The sequence below is a fragment of the Coregonus clupeaformis genome, unplaced genomic scaffold, assembly GCF_020615455.1.
Source record: "Coregonus clupeaformis isolate EN_2021a unplaced genomic scaffold, ASM2061545v1 scaf0478, whole genome shotgun sequence".
Lineage (NCBI taxonomy): Eukaryota > Metazoa > Chordata > Actinopteri > Salmoniformes > Salmonidae > Coregonus > Coregonus clupeaformis.
The window spans coordinates 195330-217279 of NW_025533933.1; the positions used below are offsets into that span (position 1 = coordinate 195330).

The 21950-nt window shown below is 45.5% G+C and overlaps 1 protein-coding gene across 1 annotated transcript; it reads left to right on the plus strand.

Annotated features, from left to right (window-relative positions):
- The first annotated feature begins 19888 nt into the window (after positions 1–19888).
- On the plus strand, positions 19889–21698 carry LOC123484834 (zinc finger protein 239-like). The gene is made up of 2 exons (XM_045215599.1): positions 19889–19910; positions 20605–21698. The coding sequence occupies exons 1-2, from the start codon at positions 19889–19891 to the stop codon at positions 21246–21248; spliced, it is 666 nt and encodes a 221-aa protein (XP_045071534.1). The 3' UTR covers positions 21249–21698.
- The last annotated feature ends 252 nt before the right edge of the window (positions 21699–21950 follow it).

Sequence of the window (21950 nt, forward strand, 5' to 3'; positions counted from 1 at the left end):
TCGCTGGGCAACACAGACTTTCAACTCCCTCCAAAGATTTTCTATGGGGTTGAGATCTGGAGACTGGCTAGGCCACTCCAGGACCTTGAAATGCTTCTTACGAAGCCACTCCTTCGTTGCCTGGGCGGTGTGTTTGGGATCATTGTCATGCTGAAAGACCCAGCCACGTTTCATCTTCAATGCCCTTGCTGATGGAAGGATGTTTTCACTCAAAATCTCACGATACATGGCCCCATTCATTCTTTCCTTTACACGGATCAGTCGTCCTGGTCCCTTTGCAGAAAAACTGCTGCTGTACACACATTTTCTATTCATATACTGTCTCTAGAACCTTTTCTATTCATATACTGTCTCTAGAACCTTTTCTATTCATAAACTGTCTCTAGAACCTTTTCTATTCATATACTGTCTCTAGAACCTTTTCTATTCATATACTGTCTCTAGAACCTTTTCTATTCATATACTGTCTCTAGAACCTTTTCTATTCATATACTGTCTCTAGAACCTTTTCTATTCATATACTGTCTCTAGAACCTTTTCTATTTATAAACTGTCTCTAGAACCTTTTCTATTCATATACTGTCTTTAGAACCTTTTCTATTCATATACTGTCTCTAGAACCTTTTCTATTCATATACTGTCTCTAGAACCTTTTCTATTCATATACTGTCTCTAGAACCTTTTCTATTCATATACTGTCTCTAGAACCTTTTCTATTCATATACTGTCTCTAGAACCTTTTCTATTTATAAACTGTCTCTAGAACCTTTTCTATTCATATACTGTCTTTAGAACCTTTTCTATTCATATACTGTCTCTAGAACCTTTTCTATTCATAAACTGTCTCTAGAACCTTTTCTATTCATATACTGTCTCTAGAACCTTTTCTATTCATATACTGTCTCTAGAACCTTTTCTATTCATATACTGTCTATAGAACCTTTTCTATTCATAAACTGTCTCTAGAACCTTTTCTATTCATATACTGTCTCTAGAACCTTTTCTATTCATATACTGTCTCTAGAACCTTTTCTATTCATATACTGTCTCTAGAACCTTTTCTATTCATATACTGTCTCTCTAGAACCTTTTCTATTCATATACTGTCTCTAGAACCTTTTCTATTTATAAACTGTCTCTAGAACCCTTTTCTATTCATATACTGTCTCTAGAACCTTTTCTATTCATATACTGTCTCTAGAACCTTTTCTATTCATATACTGTCTCTAGAACCTTTTCTATTCATATACTGTCTCTAGAACCTTTTCTATTCATATACTGTCTCTAGAACCTTTTCTATTCATATACTGTCTCTAGAACCTTTTCTATTCATATACTGTCTCTAGAACCTTTTCTATTCATATACTGTCTCTAGAACCTTTTCTATTCATATACTGTCTCTAGAACCTTTTCTATTCATATACTGTCTCTAGAACCTTTTCTATTCATATACTGTCTCTAGAACCTTTTCTATTTATAAACTGTCTCTAGAACCTTTTCTATTCATATACTGTCTTTAGAACCTTTTCTATTCATATACTGTCTCTAGAACCTTTTCTATTCATATACTGTCTCTAGAACCTTTTCTATTCATATACTGTCTCTAGAACCTTTTCTATTCATATACTGTCTCTAGAACCTTTTCTATTCATATACTGTCTCTAGAACCTTTTCTATTTATAAACTGTCTCTAGAACCTTTTCTATTCATATACTGTCTTTAGAACCTTTTCTATTCATATACTGTCTCTAGAACCTTTTCTATTCATATACTGTCTCTAGAACCTTTTCTATTCATATACTGTCTCTAGAACCTTTTCTATTCATACAGTGAGGGAAAAAAGTATTTGATCTCCTGCTGATTTTGTACGTTGCCCACTGACAAAGAAATGATCAGTCTATAATTTTAATGGTAGGTTTATTTGAACAGTGAGAGACAGAATAACAACAACAAAATCCAGAAAAACGCATGTCAAAAATGTTATAAATTGATTTGCATTTTAATGAGGGAAATAATTATTTGACCCCTCTGCAAAACATGACTTAGTACTTGGTGGCAAAACCCTTGTTGGCAATCACAGAGGTCAGACGTTTCTTGTAATAATAATAATAATATGCCATTTAGCAGACGCTTTTATCCAAAGCGACTTACAGTCATGCGTGCATAAATTTTTTGTGTATGGGTGGTCCCGGGGATCGAACCCACTACCTTGGCGTTATAAGCGCCGTGCTCTACCAGCTGAGCTACAGAGGACCACAGGGTTTGTAGTTGGCCACCAGGTTTGCACACATCTCAGGAGGGATTTTGTCCCACTCCTCTTTGCAGATCTTCTCCAAGTCATTAAGGTTTCGAGGCTGACGTTTGGCAACTCGAACCTTCAGCTCCCTCCACAGATTTTCTATGGGATTAAGGTCTGGAGACTGGTAGGCCACTCCAGGACCTTAATGTGCTTCTTCTTGAGCCACGCCTTTGTTGCCTTGGCCGTCTGTTTTGGGTCATTGTCATGCTGGAATACCCATCCACGACCCATTTTCAATGCCCTGGCTGAGGGAAGGAGGTTCTCACCCAAGATTTGACGGTACATGGCCCCGTCCATCGTCCCTTTGATCCGGTGAAGTTGTCCTGTCCCCTTAGCAGAAAAACACCCCCAAAGCATAATGTTTCCACCTCCATGTTTGACGGTGGGGATGGTGTTCTTGTGGTCATAGGCAGCATTCCTCCTCCTCCAAACACGGCGAGTTGATTTGATGCCAAAGAGCTCAGTTTTGGTCTCATCTGACCACAACACTTTCACCAAGTTCTCCTCTGAATCATTCAGATGTTCATTGGCAAACTTCAGACGGGCCTCTATATGTGCTTTCTTGAGCAGGGGGACCTTGCGGGTGCTGCAGGATTTCAGTCCTTCACGGCGTAGTATGCAAATAATTTTTTTACATTTTTGACATGCGTTTTTCTGGATTTTGTTGTTGTTATTCTGTCTCTCACTGTTCAAATAAACCTACCATTAAAATTATAGACTGATAATTTCTTTGTCAGTGGGCAAAAATCAGCAGGGGATCAAATACTTTTTTCCCTCACTGTATATACAAGGAGTAGCAGTACTGAGTCAATGTCCAGGGGTACCAGGTAATAACATGGCTATATACAGGAAGTACCAGTACTGAGTCAATGTCCAGGGGTACCAGGTAGTAATGAGGCTATATACAAGGAGTAGCAGTACTGAGACAATGTGCAGGGGTACCAGGTAGTAATGAGGCTATATACAGGAAGTAGCAGTACTGAGTCAATGTGCAGGGGTACCAGGTAGTAATGAGGCTATATACAGGAAGTAGCAGTACCGAGTCAATGTGCAGGGGTACCAGGTAGTAATGAGGCTGTATACAGGAAGTAGCAGTACTGAGTCAATGTGCAGGGGTACTAGGTAGTAATGAGGCTATATACAAGGAGTACCAGTACTGAGTCAATGTGCAGGGGTACCATGTAGTAATGAGGCTATATACAGGAAGTAGCAGTACTGAGTCAATGTGCAGGGGTACCAGGTAGTAATGAGGCTGTATACAGGAAGTAGCAGTACTGAGTCAATGTGCAGGGGTACCAGGTAGTAATGAGGCTATATACCGGAAGTAGCAGTACTGAGTCAATGTGCAGGGGTACCAGGTAGTAATGAGGCTATATACAGGAAGTAGCAGTACTGAGTCAATGTCCAGGGGTACCAGGTAGTAATGAGGCTATATACAGGAAGTAGCAGTACTGAGTCAATGTGCAGGGGTACCAGGTAGTAATGAGACTATATACAAGGAGTACCAGTTCTGAGTCAATGTCCAGGGGTACCAGGTAGTAATGAGGCTGTATACAGGAAGTACCAGTACTGAGTCAATGTCCAGGGGTACCAGGTAGTTTGAGTTTGAGTTTGAGTTTATTTTTACAGGGACAGTGCACATTAATCAACGTTTCAGTAAAAGTGCCGGTTTTAGCCAGCCGGCTAATTTTCAACCGCAGTCCCTGGGCAGGTTAGTAATGAGGCTGTATACAGGAAGTAGCAGTACTGAGTCAATGTGCAGGGGTACCAGGTAGTAATGAGGCTATATACAGTTAGTAGCAGTACTGAGTCAATGTGCAGGGGTACCAGGTAGTTGAGGTGATACAGTATGTACATGTAGGTAGGGGTAAATGGGACTAGTCAATCAGGATATATAATAAACACAGTAGAAGCAGCCTATGTGAAGAGTGTCAAAGTGTGTGAAAGTGTGACTGTGTGTGTGTGTGGCTTCAATATGTGTGTGTGTGTGTGTGTGTGTGTGTGTGTGTGTGTGTGTGTGTGTGTGTGTGTGTGTGTGTGGTGGAGTGTCAGTGTACTGTGTGGGTAGAGTCCAGTGTGTGTGTTGGAGTGTCAGTGTACTGTGTGAAAGTGTGACTGTGTGTGTATGGCTCGATATGTGTGTGTGTGTGTGTGTGTGTGTGTGTGTGTGTGTGTGTGTGTGTTGGAGTGTCAGTGTACTATGTGTGGGTAGATTCCAGTGAGTTTGCATAGAGCCAGCGCAAGAGTAAACAAAAACAAATATGGTGTCAATGTAAATAGGATTACTAGGGTTAACTACTAGGCTAGCCATTGGATTAACTGTTCAGCAGTCTAATGGCTTGAGGGTAGAAGCTGTTCAGGAGCCTGTTGGTCCCAGACTTGGTGCTCTGGTACCGCTTGCCGTGCGGTAGCAGAGAGAACAGTCTATGACTAGGGTGGCTGGAGTCTTTGACCATTTTTAGGGCCTTCCTCTGACACCGCCTGGTATAGAGGTCCTGGATGGCAGGAAGCTTGGCCCCAGTGATGTACTGGGCCGTACGCACTACCCTCTGTAGCGCCTGCGATCGGATGCCGAGCAGTTGCCATACCAGGCGTTTATGCAGCCAGTCAAGATGCTCTCAATGGTGCAGCTGTATAACTTTTTGAGGATCTGAGGGCCCGTGCCAAATCTTTTCAGCCTTCTGAGGGGGAAGAGGCATTGTTGTGCCATCTTCATGAATGTGTTGGTGTGTTTGGACCATAAAAGGTATGTATGTAACGATCCCTGCAGTCTGAGTCGGTTTCTGTCTGGGTATTAGTTTTTCTGCTCGGGATCTCCAGTTTCCCGAGGGTTCTGGAACGCTCCCTGCCTGGTTGCCGGGCAACGTTGCTAGGCGGGAGCTCTCTTGATTTCCGCACCTGCATCCCATCAGCAATCTGCACACCTGGTCCTGATCATCACCCTTCTTAGGCTCTGTCCTAACATCCATTCCCTGCCGGATCGTTAGCCATGAACAGTATGTTTGTCCGTGTATCAGCCTTGGAACTTCTAGCGTTAGTTTTGTTGTTTTGCACCTTTTTGACTTGCTGTATACTTACCTCCGTTTTGTTCTATCTGCAGTCACTCACCGGAACCTTCACCCAACCTCTGCCTGATGGTCGGGCGGCTGCCGAGCCATTACTGGACCTACCACTGCACCCTCAACAACCCATCCACGCCACCCGCTCTGTTCCCTGGATTATTCAGCCTCACTCGTGGATCTATTAAATAAACACTCACCTTTGTTTCAATTTACCTTGTCCTGGTCTGCTTCTGGGTTCTGGCTTAGTAAACCGTGACAGAACGATCCGGCCAGTAATGAACCCAGCGGACCTGGACTCTGTTCGCCATGCCATTACCCATCAGGAGAAGATGTTGGGCCATCTAGCACGGAGCTACAGGAGATCGCGTTGGCAGTTCGGAACCTTTCTACCGGTCTGACGGAGGTCCAGAACCAGCGCAAGTTTCCGGTGGAGGATCCACTACCGGTTTCACCCATCTCGCCTGCCGCTTCTGGAGCTGTGTCCTTCCGTGAGCCCAAGGTTCCGACGCCGGATAAATATGAGGGGGAGCTGGGAAGATGCCGTTCTTTCCTTATGCAGTGTGGGTTAGTGTTCGATCTACAGCCCTACTCTTATGCCACAGACAAGGCTAGGATAGCCTTTGTGATTGAGTTACTGCGTGGTCGAGCGCTGGAGTGGGCTTCAGCCGTTTGGGAACGACAAGACCCCTGCATGGCTTCATACCAGGGGTTCACGGCCGAGATGAGGAAGCTCTTCGACCATTCCGTCCGAGGGAGGGACGCAGCTAGGCGCCTGTTTTCGCTTCACCAAGGAACTCGCAGCGTGGCCGACTTCGTGATCGAGTTCAAGACGTTGGCTGTGGAGAGTGGGTGGAATGAGGAGTCTCTGCAAGCGGCCTTTTACCAGGGTCTGTCGGAGCAGCTCAAGGATGAGTTGATCTCCTATCCGGAGCCTAGTGACCTGGACAGCTTGGTAGCCTTGTCTATTCGGGTGGATAATCGAGTCCGAGAGCGAAGGAGGGAGAAGCAATGGGTTCCGTCCAATCGATCAGCTTCTCAGGTTCCAGTCGGGTCGGGGATTGGACCAGAATACGTCGATCATCGTCCACCACACAGGATTAGTGGAGAGGTCCTGTCTCCCGATTCTGAACCAATGCAAGTAGGGCGGCACGGGTTAACCAAGGAGGAACGCCAACTCAGACGTAGGACTAACTGTTGCCTCTACTGTGGTGGTTCGGGACATTACCTCGCCACCTGTTCCCGGCGGTCGTCAAACTGCGCGGCTCGCTAAAGTTGGGAGGACTTTTAGCGAGCCAGTTTCACCTCTCAATACCTCTGTCAGACCCCGTTTCCCGGCTACCCTTATGAACAGGAATCAGAGCTTAGCGATTAACGCTTTATCGATTCAGGTGCCGATGGAAGCTTTCTTGATGCCGAGTTGGTGGAACAGCTGGGGCTTTCAAGGAGCAATTGCCGGGAAGCCATTGAAGCGACCACTCTGAACGGCAGTAGTCTGGCACGTACAGTGGGGAAAAAAGTATTTAGTCAGCCACCAATTGTGCAAGTTCTCACACTTAAAAAGATGAGAGAGGCCTGTAATTTTCATCATAGGTACACGTCAACTATGACAGACAAAATGAGGAAAAAAAATCCAGAAAATCACATTGTAGGATTTTTTATGAATTTATTTGCAAATTATGGTGGAAAATAAGTATTTGGTCACCTACAAACAAGCAAGATTTCTGGCTCTCACAGACCTGTAACTTCTTCTTTAAGAGGCTCCTCTGTCCTCCACTCGTTACCTGTATTAATGGCACCTGTTTGAACTTGTTATCAGTATAAAAGACACCTGTCCACAACCTCAAACAGTCACACTCCAAACTCCACTATGGCCAAGACCAAAGAGCTGTCAAAAGACACCAGAAACTAAATTGTAGACCTGCACCAGGCTGGGAAGACTGAATCTGCAATAGGTAAGCAGCTTGGTTTGAAGAAATCAACTGTGGGAGCAATTATTAGGAAATGGAAGACATACAAGACCACTGATAATCTCCCTCGATCTGGGGCTCCACGCAAGATCTCACCCTGTGGGGTCAAAATGATCACAAGAACGGTGAGCAAAAATCCCAGAACAACACGGGGGGGACCTAGTGAATGACCTTCAGAGAGCTGGGACCAAAGTAACAAAGCCTACCATCAGTAACACACTATGCCGCCAGGGACTCAAATCCTGCAGTGCAAGACGTGTCCCCCTGCTTAAGCCAGTACATGTCCAGGCCCGTCTGAAGTTTGCTAGAGTGCATTTGGATGATCCAGAAGAGGATTGGGAGAATGTCATATGGTCAGATGAAACCAAAATATAACTTTTTTGGTAAAAACTCAACTCGTCGTGTTTGGAGGACAAATAATGCTGAGTTGCATCCAAAGAACACCATACCTACTGTGAAGCATGGGGGTGGAAACATCATGCTTTGGGGCTGTTTTTCTGCAAAGGGACCAGGACGACTGATCCGTGTAAAGGAAAGAATGAATGGGGCCATGTATCGTGAGATTTTGAGTGAAAACCTCCTTCCATCAGCAAGGGCATTGAAGATGAAATGTGGCTGGGTCTTTCAGCATGACAATGATCCCAAACACACTGCCCGGGCAACGAAGGAGTGGCTTCGTAAGAAGCATTTCAAGGTCCTGGAGTGGCCTAGCCAGTCTCCAGATCTCAACCCCATAGAAAATCTTTGGAGGGAGTTGAAAGTCTGTGTTGCCCAGCGACAGCCCCCAAAACATCACTGCTCTAGAGGAGATCTGCATGGAGGAATGCGCCAAAATACCAGCAACAGTGTGTGAAAACCTTGTGAAGACTTACAGAAAATGTTTGACCTGTGTCATTGCCAACAAAGGGTATATAACAAAGTATTGAGAAACTTTTGTTATTGACCAAATACTTATTTTCCACCATAATTTGCAAATAAATTCATTAAAAATCCTACAATGTGATTTTCTGGAAATTTTTTTCTCATTTTGTCTGTCATAGTTGACGTGTACCTATGATGAAAATTACAGGCCTCTGTCATCTTTTTAAGTGGGAGAACTTGCACAATTGGTGGCTGACTAAATACTTTTTTTCCCCACTGTATCACGATGAGGACTGAACCGGTTAAGATGCTGTTGTCGGGGGAATCATTCGGAGATGATTTCATTCTTCATTCTGCCGTCTTCCCATGTTCCTCTGGTCCTTGGATACCCCTGGCTGAAGGAACACAATCCCACGTTCGATTGGGTGACGGGCAAGGTAACGAGTTGGAGCCTTGATTGTCATGCTAACTGTCTCAAGACTGCCTGTCCCCATTCGGTTCCCAGTCAGGTGATTGAGGCTAAACCCCCCAGATTTGTCCCTGGTTCCCGAGACATATCACGATTTGGGGGAAGTGTTCAGTAAGCAGAAGGCTCTGTCACTCCCTCCCCCACCGACCATATGATTGTGCCATCAACCTGTTCCCTGGAGCTGTCTACCCTAAGGGAAGGTTATACAGTATCTCCCGACCTGAACGTGAGGCTTTGGAGACCTACATCAAGGAGTCCCTAGCTGCTGGTCTCGTTCGTCCTCGTCATCACCCCTGGGGGCAGGATTCTTCTTTGTGGGTAAGAAGGATGGCTCTCTTCGACCGTGTATTGATTATCGGGGTTGAATGACATCACGGTCAAGAACAAGTATCCCCTGCCCTTGATGAGTTCTGCCTTCGACTCCTTACAGGGTGCTACGGTGTTCACCAAGCTAGACCTACGCAATGCGTATCACATGGTCCGGATCAGAGAGGGGGACGAGTGGTTGACGGGTTTCAATACACCGATGGGTCACTTGAGTATCAGGTGATGCCGTTTGGACTGACCAATGCTCCAGCGGTATTCCAGAGTATGGTGAACGACGTCCCTGAGAGATATGATCGGTCTCTTTGTGTTTGTTTACCTGGATGACATTCTGATCTTCTCGAAGGAACCTTCCGACCACGTCCAGCATGTCCGGCAGGTTCTGCAGCGATTGTTGGAGAATCGCCTGTTCGTGAAGGCCGAGAAGTGCGAGTTTCACGCCCACACGACATCCTTTCTCGGGTACATCATCTCCAGGGGAGAGATTAGGATGGACCAGGAGAAGGTTAGAGCGGTTCTGGAATGGGCCCAGCCCGGTACGAGATTGCAGCTCCAGAGATTTTTTGGGGTTTGCGAATTTCTACCGCAGATTCATCCGGGATTACAGCCGTGTGGCCGCTCCGTTAACTGCCTTGACTTCCAGTATCAGGATCTTCAAGTGGAATCCGGAGGCGGATCGAGCGTTTCTGGATTTGAAGAGGCGATTCACCAACGCACCGATTCTCTCTCAACCGGACACGGCCCGTCAGTTCGTCGTTGAAGTGGACGCGTCTGATGTGGGAGTTGGCGCCATCCTGTCGCAGCGATGCTCCACGGACAGTAAACTCCATCCCTGCGCCTACTACTCTCGTCGCCTTTCGCCTGCGGAGAGGAATTACGATGTGGGTAACCGGGAGCTTCTCGCGGTGAAACTTGCCTTGGAGGAGTGGCGCCACTGGTTGAGGGGGGCGGAGCAACCGTTTATTGTCTGGACTGACCACAAGAATCTTGCTTACGTGCAATCGGCTAGACGTCTCAACTCCCGTCAGGCCAGGTGGGCGTTGTTTTTCGGACGATTCAATTTTTTCCCTGACGTTCCGACCTGGATCTAAGAACGGCAAGGCGGACGCCTTGTCCCGGATGTTCTCCAAGACGGAGGAGAGTGGGTCCAAGACCGAGACAATTCTCCCCGGGACTGCGTCGTGGGAGCAGTTAGGTGGAAGATTGAGGAGGAGGTGATGGCGGCCCTTCGGACGCAGCCCGGTCCCGGTAACGGTCCACCCGGTCGGTTGTTTGTGCCTGAGTCGGTTCGTCCTGCTGTCCTCAAATGGTCCCACGCCAGCAAGATGGCTTGTCACCCTGGCGTGGCTCGGACGATGGCGTTTCTTCGCAGACGTTTTTGGTGGCCTGCCATGGCCGAGGATACTCAGGGTTATGTTGCTGCCTGTCCAGTGTGTGCGCAGAATAAGAGTACCAATCGGCCCAGCTCTGGACTACTTCACCCCCCTTCCTATTCCCCGGCGACCATGGTCGCATCTGGCCCTGGACTTTGTCACTGGGTTGCCCGCTTCTGAGGGAAACACGGTCGTTCTGACTATCGTGGACAGATTCAGCAAGTTCGCCCACTTTGTGCCTATTGCCAAGCTTCCCTCTGCCTCGGAGACGTCCGAGATCCTGGTTAGGGAGGTTTTCAGGGTCCACGGTTTGCCCAGTGATATCGTTTCCCGACCGTGGCCCTCAGTTTACTCTCTGCTGTCTGGAAGTCCTTCTGTTTGGCCATTGGAGCTACAGTCAGCCTCACATCTGGTTTTCACCCCCAATCTAATGGTCAGGCGGAGAGAGCCAACCAGAAGATGGAATCCACGCTACGCTGCCTTGTCTCCTCCAACCCCACCTCCTGGGTCTCTCAGTTGCCTTGGGTTGAGTATGCCCACAATACTCTCCCTACATCTGCCACTGGGATGTCTCCCTTCCAGTGCCTGTATGGCTACCAACCTCCCTTGTTCCCTTCTCAGGAGAAGGAGCTCTCAGTGCCCTCTGTTCAGGCCCATATTCGTCGTTGCCACCGGACCTGGCATCGGGCCAGAAAGGCACTCCTTAGAGTTTCGGACCGGTATCAGCTCCAGGCGAATCGTCGCCGGATCCCCGCTCCCACCTATACCATCGGAGATAGGGTCTGGTTGGCCACACGGGATCTTCCTTTACGGACTGAGGCTAGGAAGTTGTTACCGGAAGTTCATTGGTCCGTTTGTGGTGGAGAAGGTGATCAATCCGGTGGCAGTTCGACTCAAACTACCGAGGACGCTCAGAGTCCATCCCACCTTTCATGTCTCCTGCCTCAAGCCTGTTCTCCTCAGTCCTCTGTTGCCTCCTCCGCCTCCTCCTCCTCCTCCTCGGATGATCGGAGGTGGTCCTGCCTACACGGTGCGACGCATCATGGATTCCAGACGGCGGGGCCGGGGTTTCCAGTATCTCGTGGACTGGGAGGGGTATGGTCCTGAAGAGAGGAGTTGGATTCGCGGCGACAGATCCTAGATGCTGACCTCATTCGTGACTTCTACCGCCTCCATCCTGGCGCTCCGGGAGTCCGCCCGGTGGCGTTCGTCGGAGGGGGGTACTGTAACGATCCCTGCAGTCTGAGTCGGTTTCTGTCTGGGTATTAGTTTTTCTGCTCGGGATCTCCAGTTTCCCGAGGGTTCTGGAACGCTCCCTGCCTGGTTGCCGGGCAACGTTGCTAGGCGGGAGCTCTCTTGATTTCCGCACCTGCATCCCATCAGCAATCTGCACACCTGGTCCTGATCATCACCCTTCTTAGGCTCTGTCCTAACATCCATTCCCTGCCGGATCGTTAGCCATGAACAGTATGTTTGTCCGTGTATCAGCCTTGGAACTTCTAGCGTTAGTTTTGTTGTTTTGCACCTTTTTGACTTGCTGTATACTTACCTCCGTTTTGTTCTATCTGCAGTCACTCACCCGGAACCTTCACCCAACCTCTGCCTGATGGTCGGCGGCTGCCGAGCCATTACTGGACCTACCACTGCACCCTCAACAACCCATCCACGCCACCCGCTCTGTTCCCTGGATTATTCAGCCTCACTCGTGGATCTATTAAATAAACACTCACCTTTGTTTCAATTTACCTTGTCCTGGTCTGCTTCTGGGTTCTGGCTTAGTAAACCGTGACAATGTAGATATGTGGTAGTAGAGTAGTGGCTCGCGGACAAACTCTTAATGTGTTGTGAAAAGTGTTAAGAAATGTAATGTCATGTAATATTTGTAATTGTATATAACTGCCTTAATGTTGTTGGACCCCGGGAAGAGTAACTGCTGCCTTGGCAGGAACTAATGGGGATCATTAATAAATACAAATACAATTACAAAAAGAGGTCCTTAGTGTCCACATCACTTATGAACTTGAAGCTCTCAACCCACTCCACTACAGCCCTGTCGATGTGAATGGGGGCTTGCTCGGCCCCCCGTGTCCTGTAGTCCTCGATCAGCTCCTTTGTCGTGCTGATGTTGAGGGAGAGATTGTTGTCCTGGCAACACCCTGCTAAGTCTCTGACCTCCTCCCTGTAAGCTGTCTCATCGCTGTCGGTGATCAGGCCTACCACCGTTGTGTCATCTGCAAACTAAATGATGGTGTTGGACTCTTGCGTTGCCACCCTTTCATGGGTGAACAGGGAGTACAGGAGGGGACTAAGCACTCACCCCTGAGGGGCCCCCGTGTTGAGGGTCAATGTGAAGGATGTGATGTTGCCTACCCTCACCACCTGGGGGCGGCCCGTCATAATAATAATAATATGCCTTTTAGCAGACACTTTTATCCAAAGCGACTTACAGTCATGTGCGCATACATTTTTACGTATGGGTGGTCCCGGGGAGCGAACCCACTACCCTGGCGTTACAAGCGCCATGCTCTACCAATTGAGCTATAGAGGACCACATTAGTTCAGTGATGAGCTTGGAGGGCACTATGGTGTTGAACGCTGAGCTGTAGTCAATAAACAGCATTCTCACTTAGTTGTTTATTTTTGTCCAGGTGGGAAAGGGCAGTGTGGACTGCAATAGAGATTGAGTCATCTGTGGATCTGTTGGAGCGGAATGCGAATTGGAGTGTGTCCAGGGTGTCTGGGATGATGGTGTTGATGTGAGCCATGACCAGCCTTTCAAAGCATTTCATGGCTACAGATGTGCTCTCCAGTTTACTTCCAGCAGCTTTCATAAAACGTTGATCACCTGATAAACCATGGTGCAGAGCATTTGGGAAAGGGGATACCTAGTCAGTTGCACAACTGAATGCATTCAACCGAAATGTGTCTGTTTGACTGAATGAATAAGAAATTGCCTTAAATGTGGCTGTGACTAAATATAAAGTTATTTAAAATTCTCACTTCACTAATCAATCAACACGTGCTTCTCTTTGTACATATCAATATAATATTATTATTTAAGAAAATATATTACAAATCAACTTTTTGTCTGGAAATTCAATAAAAAAAATTATCTCAACTGCGTTACCCACTCCAGTCAGCAGATGGCGATGTGGGTCTTTCAGGTGACGCTGGGGGTGTGACGTATATTCTAGTGGACGGGACGCTTCTTCAACGACAACAGGTAGTCAGTCACCTCGGTAGCTTGCTAGCCAACAAAGCTGAAACATTCATGCTCTTTGGACTGTTTCGCTGTATATTAGCCACTGTGTTTTAAATGCACTTCTGTCATATAGCTAGTTACTCCATTTTATTTTTACGTTGTTAGTAACCAGCTAGCTGGCTTGCTAAATTAGCCTAGCACTAGGCTAGTCACTAATGCTAACTTACTAGCTAGCTAGCTAACATCCCCGACCATGAGTTCACTAAGCTACTCTCCTCCTGCTAAAGAAGAGGAGGTCTGCTGGACGGAGAAAGAAGCTCTAGTGAAAGAGGAGGAAGAAGAGGAGGATGTCACAGTAAAACAAGAAGTAGAGGGTGAGGCTGTTACAGTGAAAGAAGAAGAGAAGGAAGCTTTCAGAGTGAAAGAAGAAGAGAAGGAAGTTTTCAGAGTGAAAGAGGAGGAGGAAGAGGAGGTTGGAGATCTGATTAACACCAGTGAGTATATCTTAACAGGGGCAGTAACTCTGCTGTTGTTGAAATGATGTGTGGTTTTAAAGGGGCAGTCCGGGATTTAAACAGAAACAAAATGGGTGCCCTGACACTTGTTTTGGTAAAGCGCAGAGGGATGGGGGCCGGAGAAATGTAACCACTCTCAAATTCATTCAGTGAATTCCAAACCAGCCCCTCACCCCTACCAACTCGCTCGGTGTGCCCTCTGTTGGCATGTGTTGCTGATGAAACAATTAGGGTAAGCCTACCTATTAAACCCAAGCCCACGTACCCATTAAGCCCACTTACATCTTTGGATTTAAAAAACTAACAAAAACATTTCCTGCTGTTTAATGTTTCAGCCAATTAATCTGGTTGTTATATCCGTAACAGTTTTATTCTAAGCCAATCAGATGTTTTATTATTAACGTATTGCCAGTTGTGTAAGTTTCCACTGGACAATTTCAAAGCTGCAATAAAATGTTTGCATTGAGGTGACCCACAGACAATGGTAGCATATTTCATGGGCATTAATTACTATTTCTTGCTAATTGAAACGATGGGTTTTTCCTGCTAGCAGTCAACGCCTGCATGTCACAGCCACACAGTAACAACATAACTTGGTGAACCACAACAAGATAATAGATTTCAGGAATTCACAGCTTAAATGTTTTAATGCATTTAGTCATATTTTACTGTTTAAATGAACCTTGCATTGTTATACATAGATGCCTTTTTTTGTAAATGTGACATTTATCTGGGGGCTTAAAGGGAACAGTGGCACAAAAAGCCCCCCCTCTATTCAGAATGGAAATGATAAAATCAATATGATCAATACTAGCTTTGCATAATATTGTAGTCTATAATGTGTGTGTGTATATATATATATATATATATTATACAGTACCAGTCAAAAGTTTGGACACCTACTCATTCAAGGGTTTTTCTTTATTTTTTAAAACTATTTTCTACATTGTAGACTAATAGTGAAGACATCAAAACTATGAAATAACACATATGGAATCATGTAGTAACCAAGAAAAAGTGTTAAACAAATCAAAATATATTTTATATTCTTAAAAGTAGCCACCCTTTGGCTTGATGACAGCTTTGCACACTCTTGGCATTCTCTCAACCAGCTTCACCTGGAATGCTTTTCCAACAGTCTTGAAGGAGTTCCCACATATACTGAGCACTTGTTGGCTGCTTTTCCTTCACTCTGCGGTCCAACTCATCCCAAACCATCTCAATTGGGTTGAGGTCGGGTGATTGTGGAGGCCAGGTCATCTGATGCAGCACTCCATCTCTCTCCTTCTTGGTCAAATAGCCCTTACACAGCCTGGAGGTGTGTTGGGTCATTGTCCTGTTGAAAAACAAATGATAGTCCCACTAAGCGCAAACCACATGGGATGGCGTATCTCTGCAGAATGCTGTGGTAGCCATGCTGGTTAAGTGTGCCTTGAATTCTAAATAAATCACAGACAGTGTCACCAGCAAAGCACCCCCACACCATCACACCTCCCTCTTCATGGTGGGAACACATATGCGGAGATCATCCGTTCACCTACTCTGTGTCTCACAAAGACATGGCGGTTGGAACCAAAAATCTCACATTTGGACTGATGAGACCAAAGGACAGGTTTCCACTCGTCTAATGTCCATTGGTCGTGTTTCTTGACCCAATCAAGTCTCTTCTTCTTATTGGTGTAATAATATAATATGCCATTTAGCAGACGCTTTTATCCAAAGCGACTTACAGTCATGCGTGCATACATTTTTGTGTATGGGTGGTCCCGGGGATCGAACCCACTACCTTGGCGTTACAAGCGCCGTGCTCTACCAGCTGAGCTACAGAGGACTATCTTCTGTATACCACCCCTACCTTGTCACAACACAACTGATTGACTCAAACGCATTAAGAAGGAAAGAAATTCCACAAATTAACTTTTAACAAGGCACACCTGTTAATTGAAATGCATTCCAGGTGACTACCTCATAAAGCTGGTTGAGAGAATGCCAAGAGTGTACAAAGCTGTTGGAGGCATCTGACAGGCAGACAGGGAGGTAGAGACGTCTGACAGACAGACAGGGAGGTAGAGACATCTGACAGGCAGACAGGGAGGTAGAGACATCTGACAGGGAGGGAGGTAGAGATATCTGACAGGCAGACAGGGAGGTAGAGACATCTGACAGGGAGGGAGGTAGAGATATCTGACAGGCAGACAGGGAGGTAGAGACATCTGACAGGGAGGGAGGTAGAGACGTGACCTATTATGTCAGGTATTTAGGTAGTTTTAGTTAGTTTTCATTCAGGCCATGTTGATTGCATTCATGATAAGATTGTTAGCTAGCTAACTAAATTAGAACATGTGTGACTACAACCAGAGGGGCATTTGCCTGCATAAACGTTTTCAGACGTCAGCATGACATTTTCAGAAATATACAGCCAATCCAACAATCTTGTTTTGAAAAACATGGTGTAATGAACATATGGTTTCAGTAAGAAAACATGTCGTAAGCTCCTGAGCTCCTGAGTGGCGCAGTGGTCTAAGGCACTGCATCGCAGTGCTAACTGTGCCACTAGAGATCCTGGTTCGAATCCAGGCTCTGTCGCAGCCGGCCGCAACCGGGAGACTCATGGGCGGCGCACAATTGGCCCAGCGTCGTCCAGGGTAGGGGAGGGAATGGCCGGCAGGGATGTAGCTCAGTTGATAGAGCATGGCGTTTGCAATGCCAGGGTTGTGGGTTCGATTCCCACGGGGGGCCAGTATAAAAAAATATGTATTCACTAACTGTAAGTCGCTCTGGATAAGAGCGTCTGCTAAATGATTAAAATGTAAAATGTTTCAGTAAGAAAACATGTTGTCATGTACAGTGGGGGAAAAAGTATTTAGTCAGCCACCAATTGTGCAAGTTCTCCCACTTAAACAGATGAGAGGCCTGTAATTTTCATCATAGGTACACGTCAACTATGACAGACAAATTGAGAAGAAAAAATCCAGAAAATCACATTGTAGGATTTTTTATGAATTTATTTGCAAATTATGGTGGAAAATAAGTATTTGGTCACCTACAAACAAGCAAGATTTCTGGCTCTCACAGACCTGTAACTTCTTCTTTAAGAGGCTCCTCTGTCCTCCACTCGTTACCTGTATTAATGGCACCTGTTTGAACTTATCAGTATAAAAGACACCTGTCCACAACCTCAAACAGTCACATCCAAAGAACACCATACCTACTGTGAAGCATGGGGGTGGAAACATCATGCTTTGGGGCTGTTTTTCTGCAAAGGGACCAGGACGACTGATCCATGTAAAGGAAAGAATGAATGGGGCCATGTATCGTGAGATTTTGAGTGAAAACCTCCTTCCATCAGCAAGGGCATTGAAGATGAAACGTGGCTGGGTCTTTCAGCATGACAATGATCCCAAACACACCGCCCGGGCAACAAAGGAGTGGCTTCGTAAGAAGCATTTCAAGGTCCTGGAGTGGCCTAGCCAGTCTCCAGATCTCAACCCCATAGAAAATCTTTGGAGGGAGTTGAAAGTCTGTGTTGCCCAGCGACAGCCCCAAAACATCACTGCTCTAGAGGAGATCTGCATGGAGGAATGGGCCAAAATACCAGCAACAGTGTGTGAAAACCTTGTGAAGACTTACAGAAAACGTTTGACCTGTGTCATTGCCAACAAAGGGTATATAACAAAGTATTGAGAAACTTTTGTTATTGACCAAATAGTTATTTTCCACCATAATTTGCAAATAAATTCATTAAAAATCATTTTGTCTGTCATAGTTGACGTCTACCTATGATGAAAATTACAGGCCTCTCATCTTTTTAAGTGGGAGAACTTGCACAATTGGTGGCTGACTAAATACTTTTTTTCCCCACTGTAGATATGGTTTCAGCAAGAAATGGTGCCCATAACTTTTTTAAGTTATGAGCACTAGTGTTAGCAATGAAAAATTTAAATGTAGAACCCTGAGTATGAAGATATGTAGAAACTGCTTCTCCAGTAGAAAACCCTGATCACGCTTGTAGGCGATGTCATGGCAACGTTGGCTAGCTAAGCTCATGCGCAGAAACACGCCATGGGGTCTAACAGTCGTCTCACATCGAACTGAGTATGTACAATCCGTCAAATAGAAGGCACTCCTTTGATATAAAGTTAGTCAATACGTCAAATACATTTATTTTATTTTTCTCTTATCCAGAGCGACTTACAGGAGCAATTATGGTTAAGTGCCTTGCTTAAGGGCACATCGACAGATTTTTCACCTAGTCGGCTCGGGGATTATAACCAGTGACCTTTCGGTTACTGGCACAACGCTCTTCCCCACTAAGCTACCTGCCGCCCTTTGATATAAAGTTGTTTTTGACTAAAATAAAAACGTGTTTCACAAGGTTGGAGTAGTAAAATGTTCAGCTACGCTTTGAGTCCCGCGGTAATGGCGACGTCATGGCAACGTTGGCTAGCTAAACTCATGTCTTTGACTCCCGCGGTAACAGACTGCTGTGTTTTTTTGGCATTGGATTAGTCTTTTTCTTCCGCCGATACCAACCATTAGCCTTTACTGCGATTACCGAGGGCTGAACTAGAGCGGTGTTTGTGAGACGAGGGCAGATCTAAAAAAAACGGTTATTCTCACAAAAAAATGTCTGTTAAGTCGGGAAACGGTGAGCTACAAACTATTATGAATAAAATAACGTTTTTGCTTAGCCTACCTTTCCACCCACACCAAAGAAGTCATTTGTGATGTATTAGGAAGTAGGTGTAGGGTGAAGTTTCCCTTAGACGCTGATGTGGGGTCAGTTTTGAATTCTCCCCACTAATAGTAAAGTTTATGATTAGGGAAAGGGGAAGCTGATCCTAGTACCAAGAACTTCACCGCCGGAGCGAGGAAGTAGCTTCATGTTTGGAACATTTCCCCCATTGTTTAAAACATTTGGCCAGTTGAGAGTATAGGGCCATGTTCGAGGGGATCGAACACGCAATGTGTGTGTGATGGGTAAATTGTGACTGACTGATCTACAAATAATAATGAGTAGATCACTCAGCTGGCAGTCGCCCATTTGACAGATGATCAACAGCTAAATAAATGACCCATTTTGACAGATGATCAACAGCTAAATAAATGACCCATTTTGACAGATGATCAACAGCTAAATAAATGACCCATTTGACAGATGATCAACAGCTAAATGAATGACCCATTTGACAGATGATCAACTCCACCAGCTCCACCAGGCCTCTTCCTGTTCTTCTTCTTTCTCTTTCTCTTGTTCTTGATCTTTCTTGTTACCAGAGTCCTGTCTCTGGAGTCATCAGGTCACATTGACTAGGCTCATTCCAGACAGTGTACAAATATGAAAACACCTCTACCCTCTTTTTGGGTTTACAGGAGAAACCTGTCCCATCCTCCTACCACCCTCCTCCCCCCTCCCTCTCCCCGAGGCCCCCGGTCGGGCCCCTCCCAGTAGCCCCTTACTGCTGGGTCTGAAGAGGTTGTCTGTGAGGCTGGTGGACTGGAGGAAAACACCAGGGCTGAGTGGAACTGCGAGAGGAGGAGACGAGGAGGGAGAGGGAGATTTGACTGATCAAAGTAAAAGACTCTGGGATCTGAAGAGGGTGTCTATTCGGCTCGTGGACTGCAGGAAAACATCGGAACTAGGTGGGTTTATGCTGAAACATATACTTTTATTTTGGGACACTCCCGGATGTCATTAATTACCACTAAATACAATACGTTTAAAGATGTAGTATCGTTACAAGCATTCCTTGGATACATCGACAATTTTGAAGATTTAATACTATTTTCCATTGAATATTTTAAACCCATCCAAAATGCTTAAATCCGATCACAAGAGTGTGAAAAGCTGAGACTAGTCCAGGGCTGCCCAACCTCTTCCTGGAGATCTACCCTCCTGTGGGTTTTTCAGTCCAACCCTAATTTAACATACCTGATTCTACTTATTAGCTGCTCAACAAGACCTTAACTAGCTGAATCAGATATGCTAAATTAGGGTTGGACTGAAAACCTACAGGACAGTAGATCTCCAGGAAGAGGGGTGGGCAGCCCTGGACTAGATCTTTCTTCGATACGAAGAAGGAACCATAACTGTCTGTCTTTGTTTCACAGGGGGACAGTCCTATCTGTCACTCTCTCAGTAGCAGGGGCTTATTATCTGGGGAGGCTAACCAACATCATGATGCTGACGAGGCAGAGAAGAGTCTCTCCAGATCAGAACACCTCAAGAAACACCAGTGGAGACTTACAGGGGAAGAAAACTTACCACTGCTCTGATTGTGGAATGAGCTTTACTTACTCAAACAAACTGATATCACACCAGCGAGTATACACAGGAGAGAAACCTTTCCATTGCTCTGACTGTGGAACGAGATTCACCATTTCATCAAACCTTAGAAGACACCGGAGAATCCATACAGGAGAGAATTCTTATAGCTGTGATCAATGTGGGAAGAGATTTAATCGGTCGGACTCCCCTGGCAGCACATCAACAAACTCACACCGTAGAGCAACCTTACCATTACACTGACAGTGGAAAAGCACTTCACCTCTTCATCAAACCTTAGAAACCACCAAATAGTCCATAAAGGAGAGAATTCTTATAGCTGCGATCAATGTGGGAAGAGATTTACTCGATCATACTCCTTGACTGTACACAAGAGAATACACACTGGAGAGAAACCATACCCCTGCACTGAATGTGGGAAAAGCTTTAAGACCTCACCTGAACTGATGACACACCAGAGAACACACACAGGAGAGAGGCCTTATGGCTGTGACCAGTGTGGGAAAAGCTTTACCACCTCAAGTGAACTGATATTACACCAGAGAACACACACAGGAGAGAGGCCTTATGGCTGTGATCAGTGTGGGAAGAGATTCACTCAGTCATCAAACCTGACTATACACAAGAGAATACACACTGGAGAGAAACCTTACCACTGCTCTGACTGTGGGAAAAGCTTTACCACCTCAAGTGAACTGATATCACACCAGAGAACACACACAGGAGAGAGGCCTTACCACTGCTCTGACTGTGGGAAGTGTTTTGCTCAATCGGGAACATTGAAAGTGCACCAGAGAATGCACACAGGAGAGAGACCTTATAGCTGTGATCAGTGTGGGAAGAGATTCGCTCAAATTGGAACCCTGACTTCACATCAGAGAACACACTGATGGGGTTGGGAGAGGTCAAAGGGCACCTTTAGAAGTTTGGGGCCCCAAGGCCTTGAGCGGGGTGTTGAGGATTGACAGTAGTAAGCATAGTATTATTTGTGATATATCTGGGTGCAGTTCACACACAAATTGCAAAGCCTGCTTCTTAGTGTTTTCTAGGCCCATAGAGTTTGATAAGAGTGGCCTCACTCCCTACTGGGGAGTCACTGAGAGGTCCACCTCCACCTCTTATACTGTAATGTACTTCTAATATACTGTTGCATTTTATACTGTAATGTACTTTTCCTATGCTGTTGTTTCATTTTATACTGTAATGTACTTCTTATATTCTGTTTCATTTTATAATGTAATGTACTTCTCATATACTGTTGTTTCATTTTGTACTGTATAAAATCATGTATCATATCACTTGATATGTTTGTCAAGCTTTGTGTAAGAGCTATTTAAGATTGAAAGCAAAACCAAAAAATAAACAACATTAAAAAAAAAAAAGTCAAGCCGTGGATTTTTTAAATTCTCCCCCGATTCAGAATATATCATTTTCATAGTCATGGCACGCATTGAAAACTGAAATGTTATTATAAAAATAAGTGGGGAATCTTTCTCCATCCAACCCTGATTCAGAATATACCATCTTCATAGTCATGGCATGTTTGGTTCAATAGCTATTGATAAGAGAGAACCGAATATCAAATATAAAAC

What these genes read in the sequence shown, in the direction of transcription:
- LOC123484834 (XM_045215599.1), top strand. Translation starts at nt 19,889, where the DNA reads ATGCTTAAATCCGATCACAAGA. An exon ending in GCTTAAATCCGATCACAAGA is followed by an intron (nt 19,911 to 20,604) that starts GTGTGAAAAGCT and finishes TTACACTGACAG; the next exon opens with TGGAAAAGCACTTCACCTCT.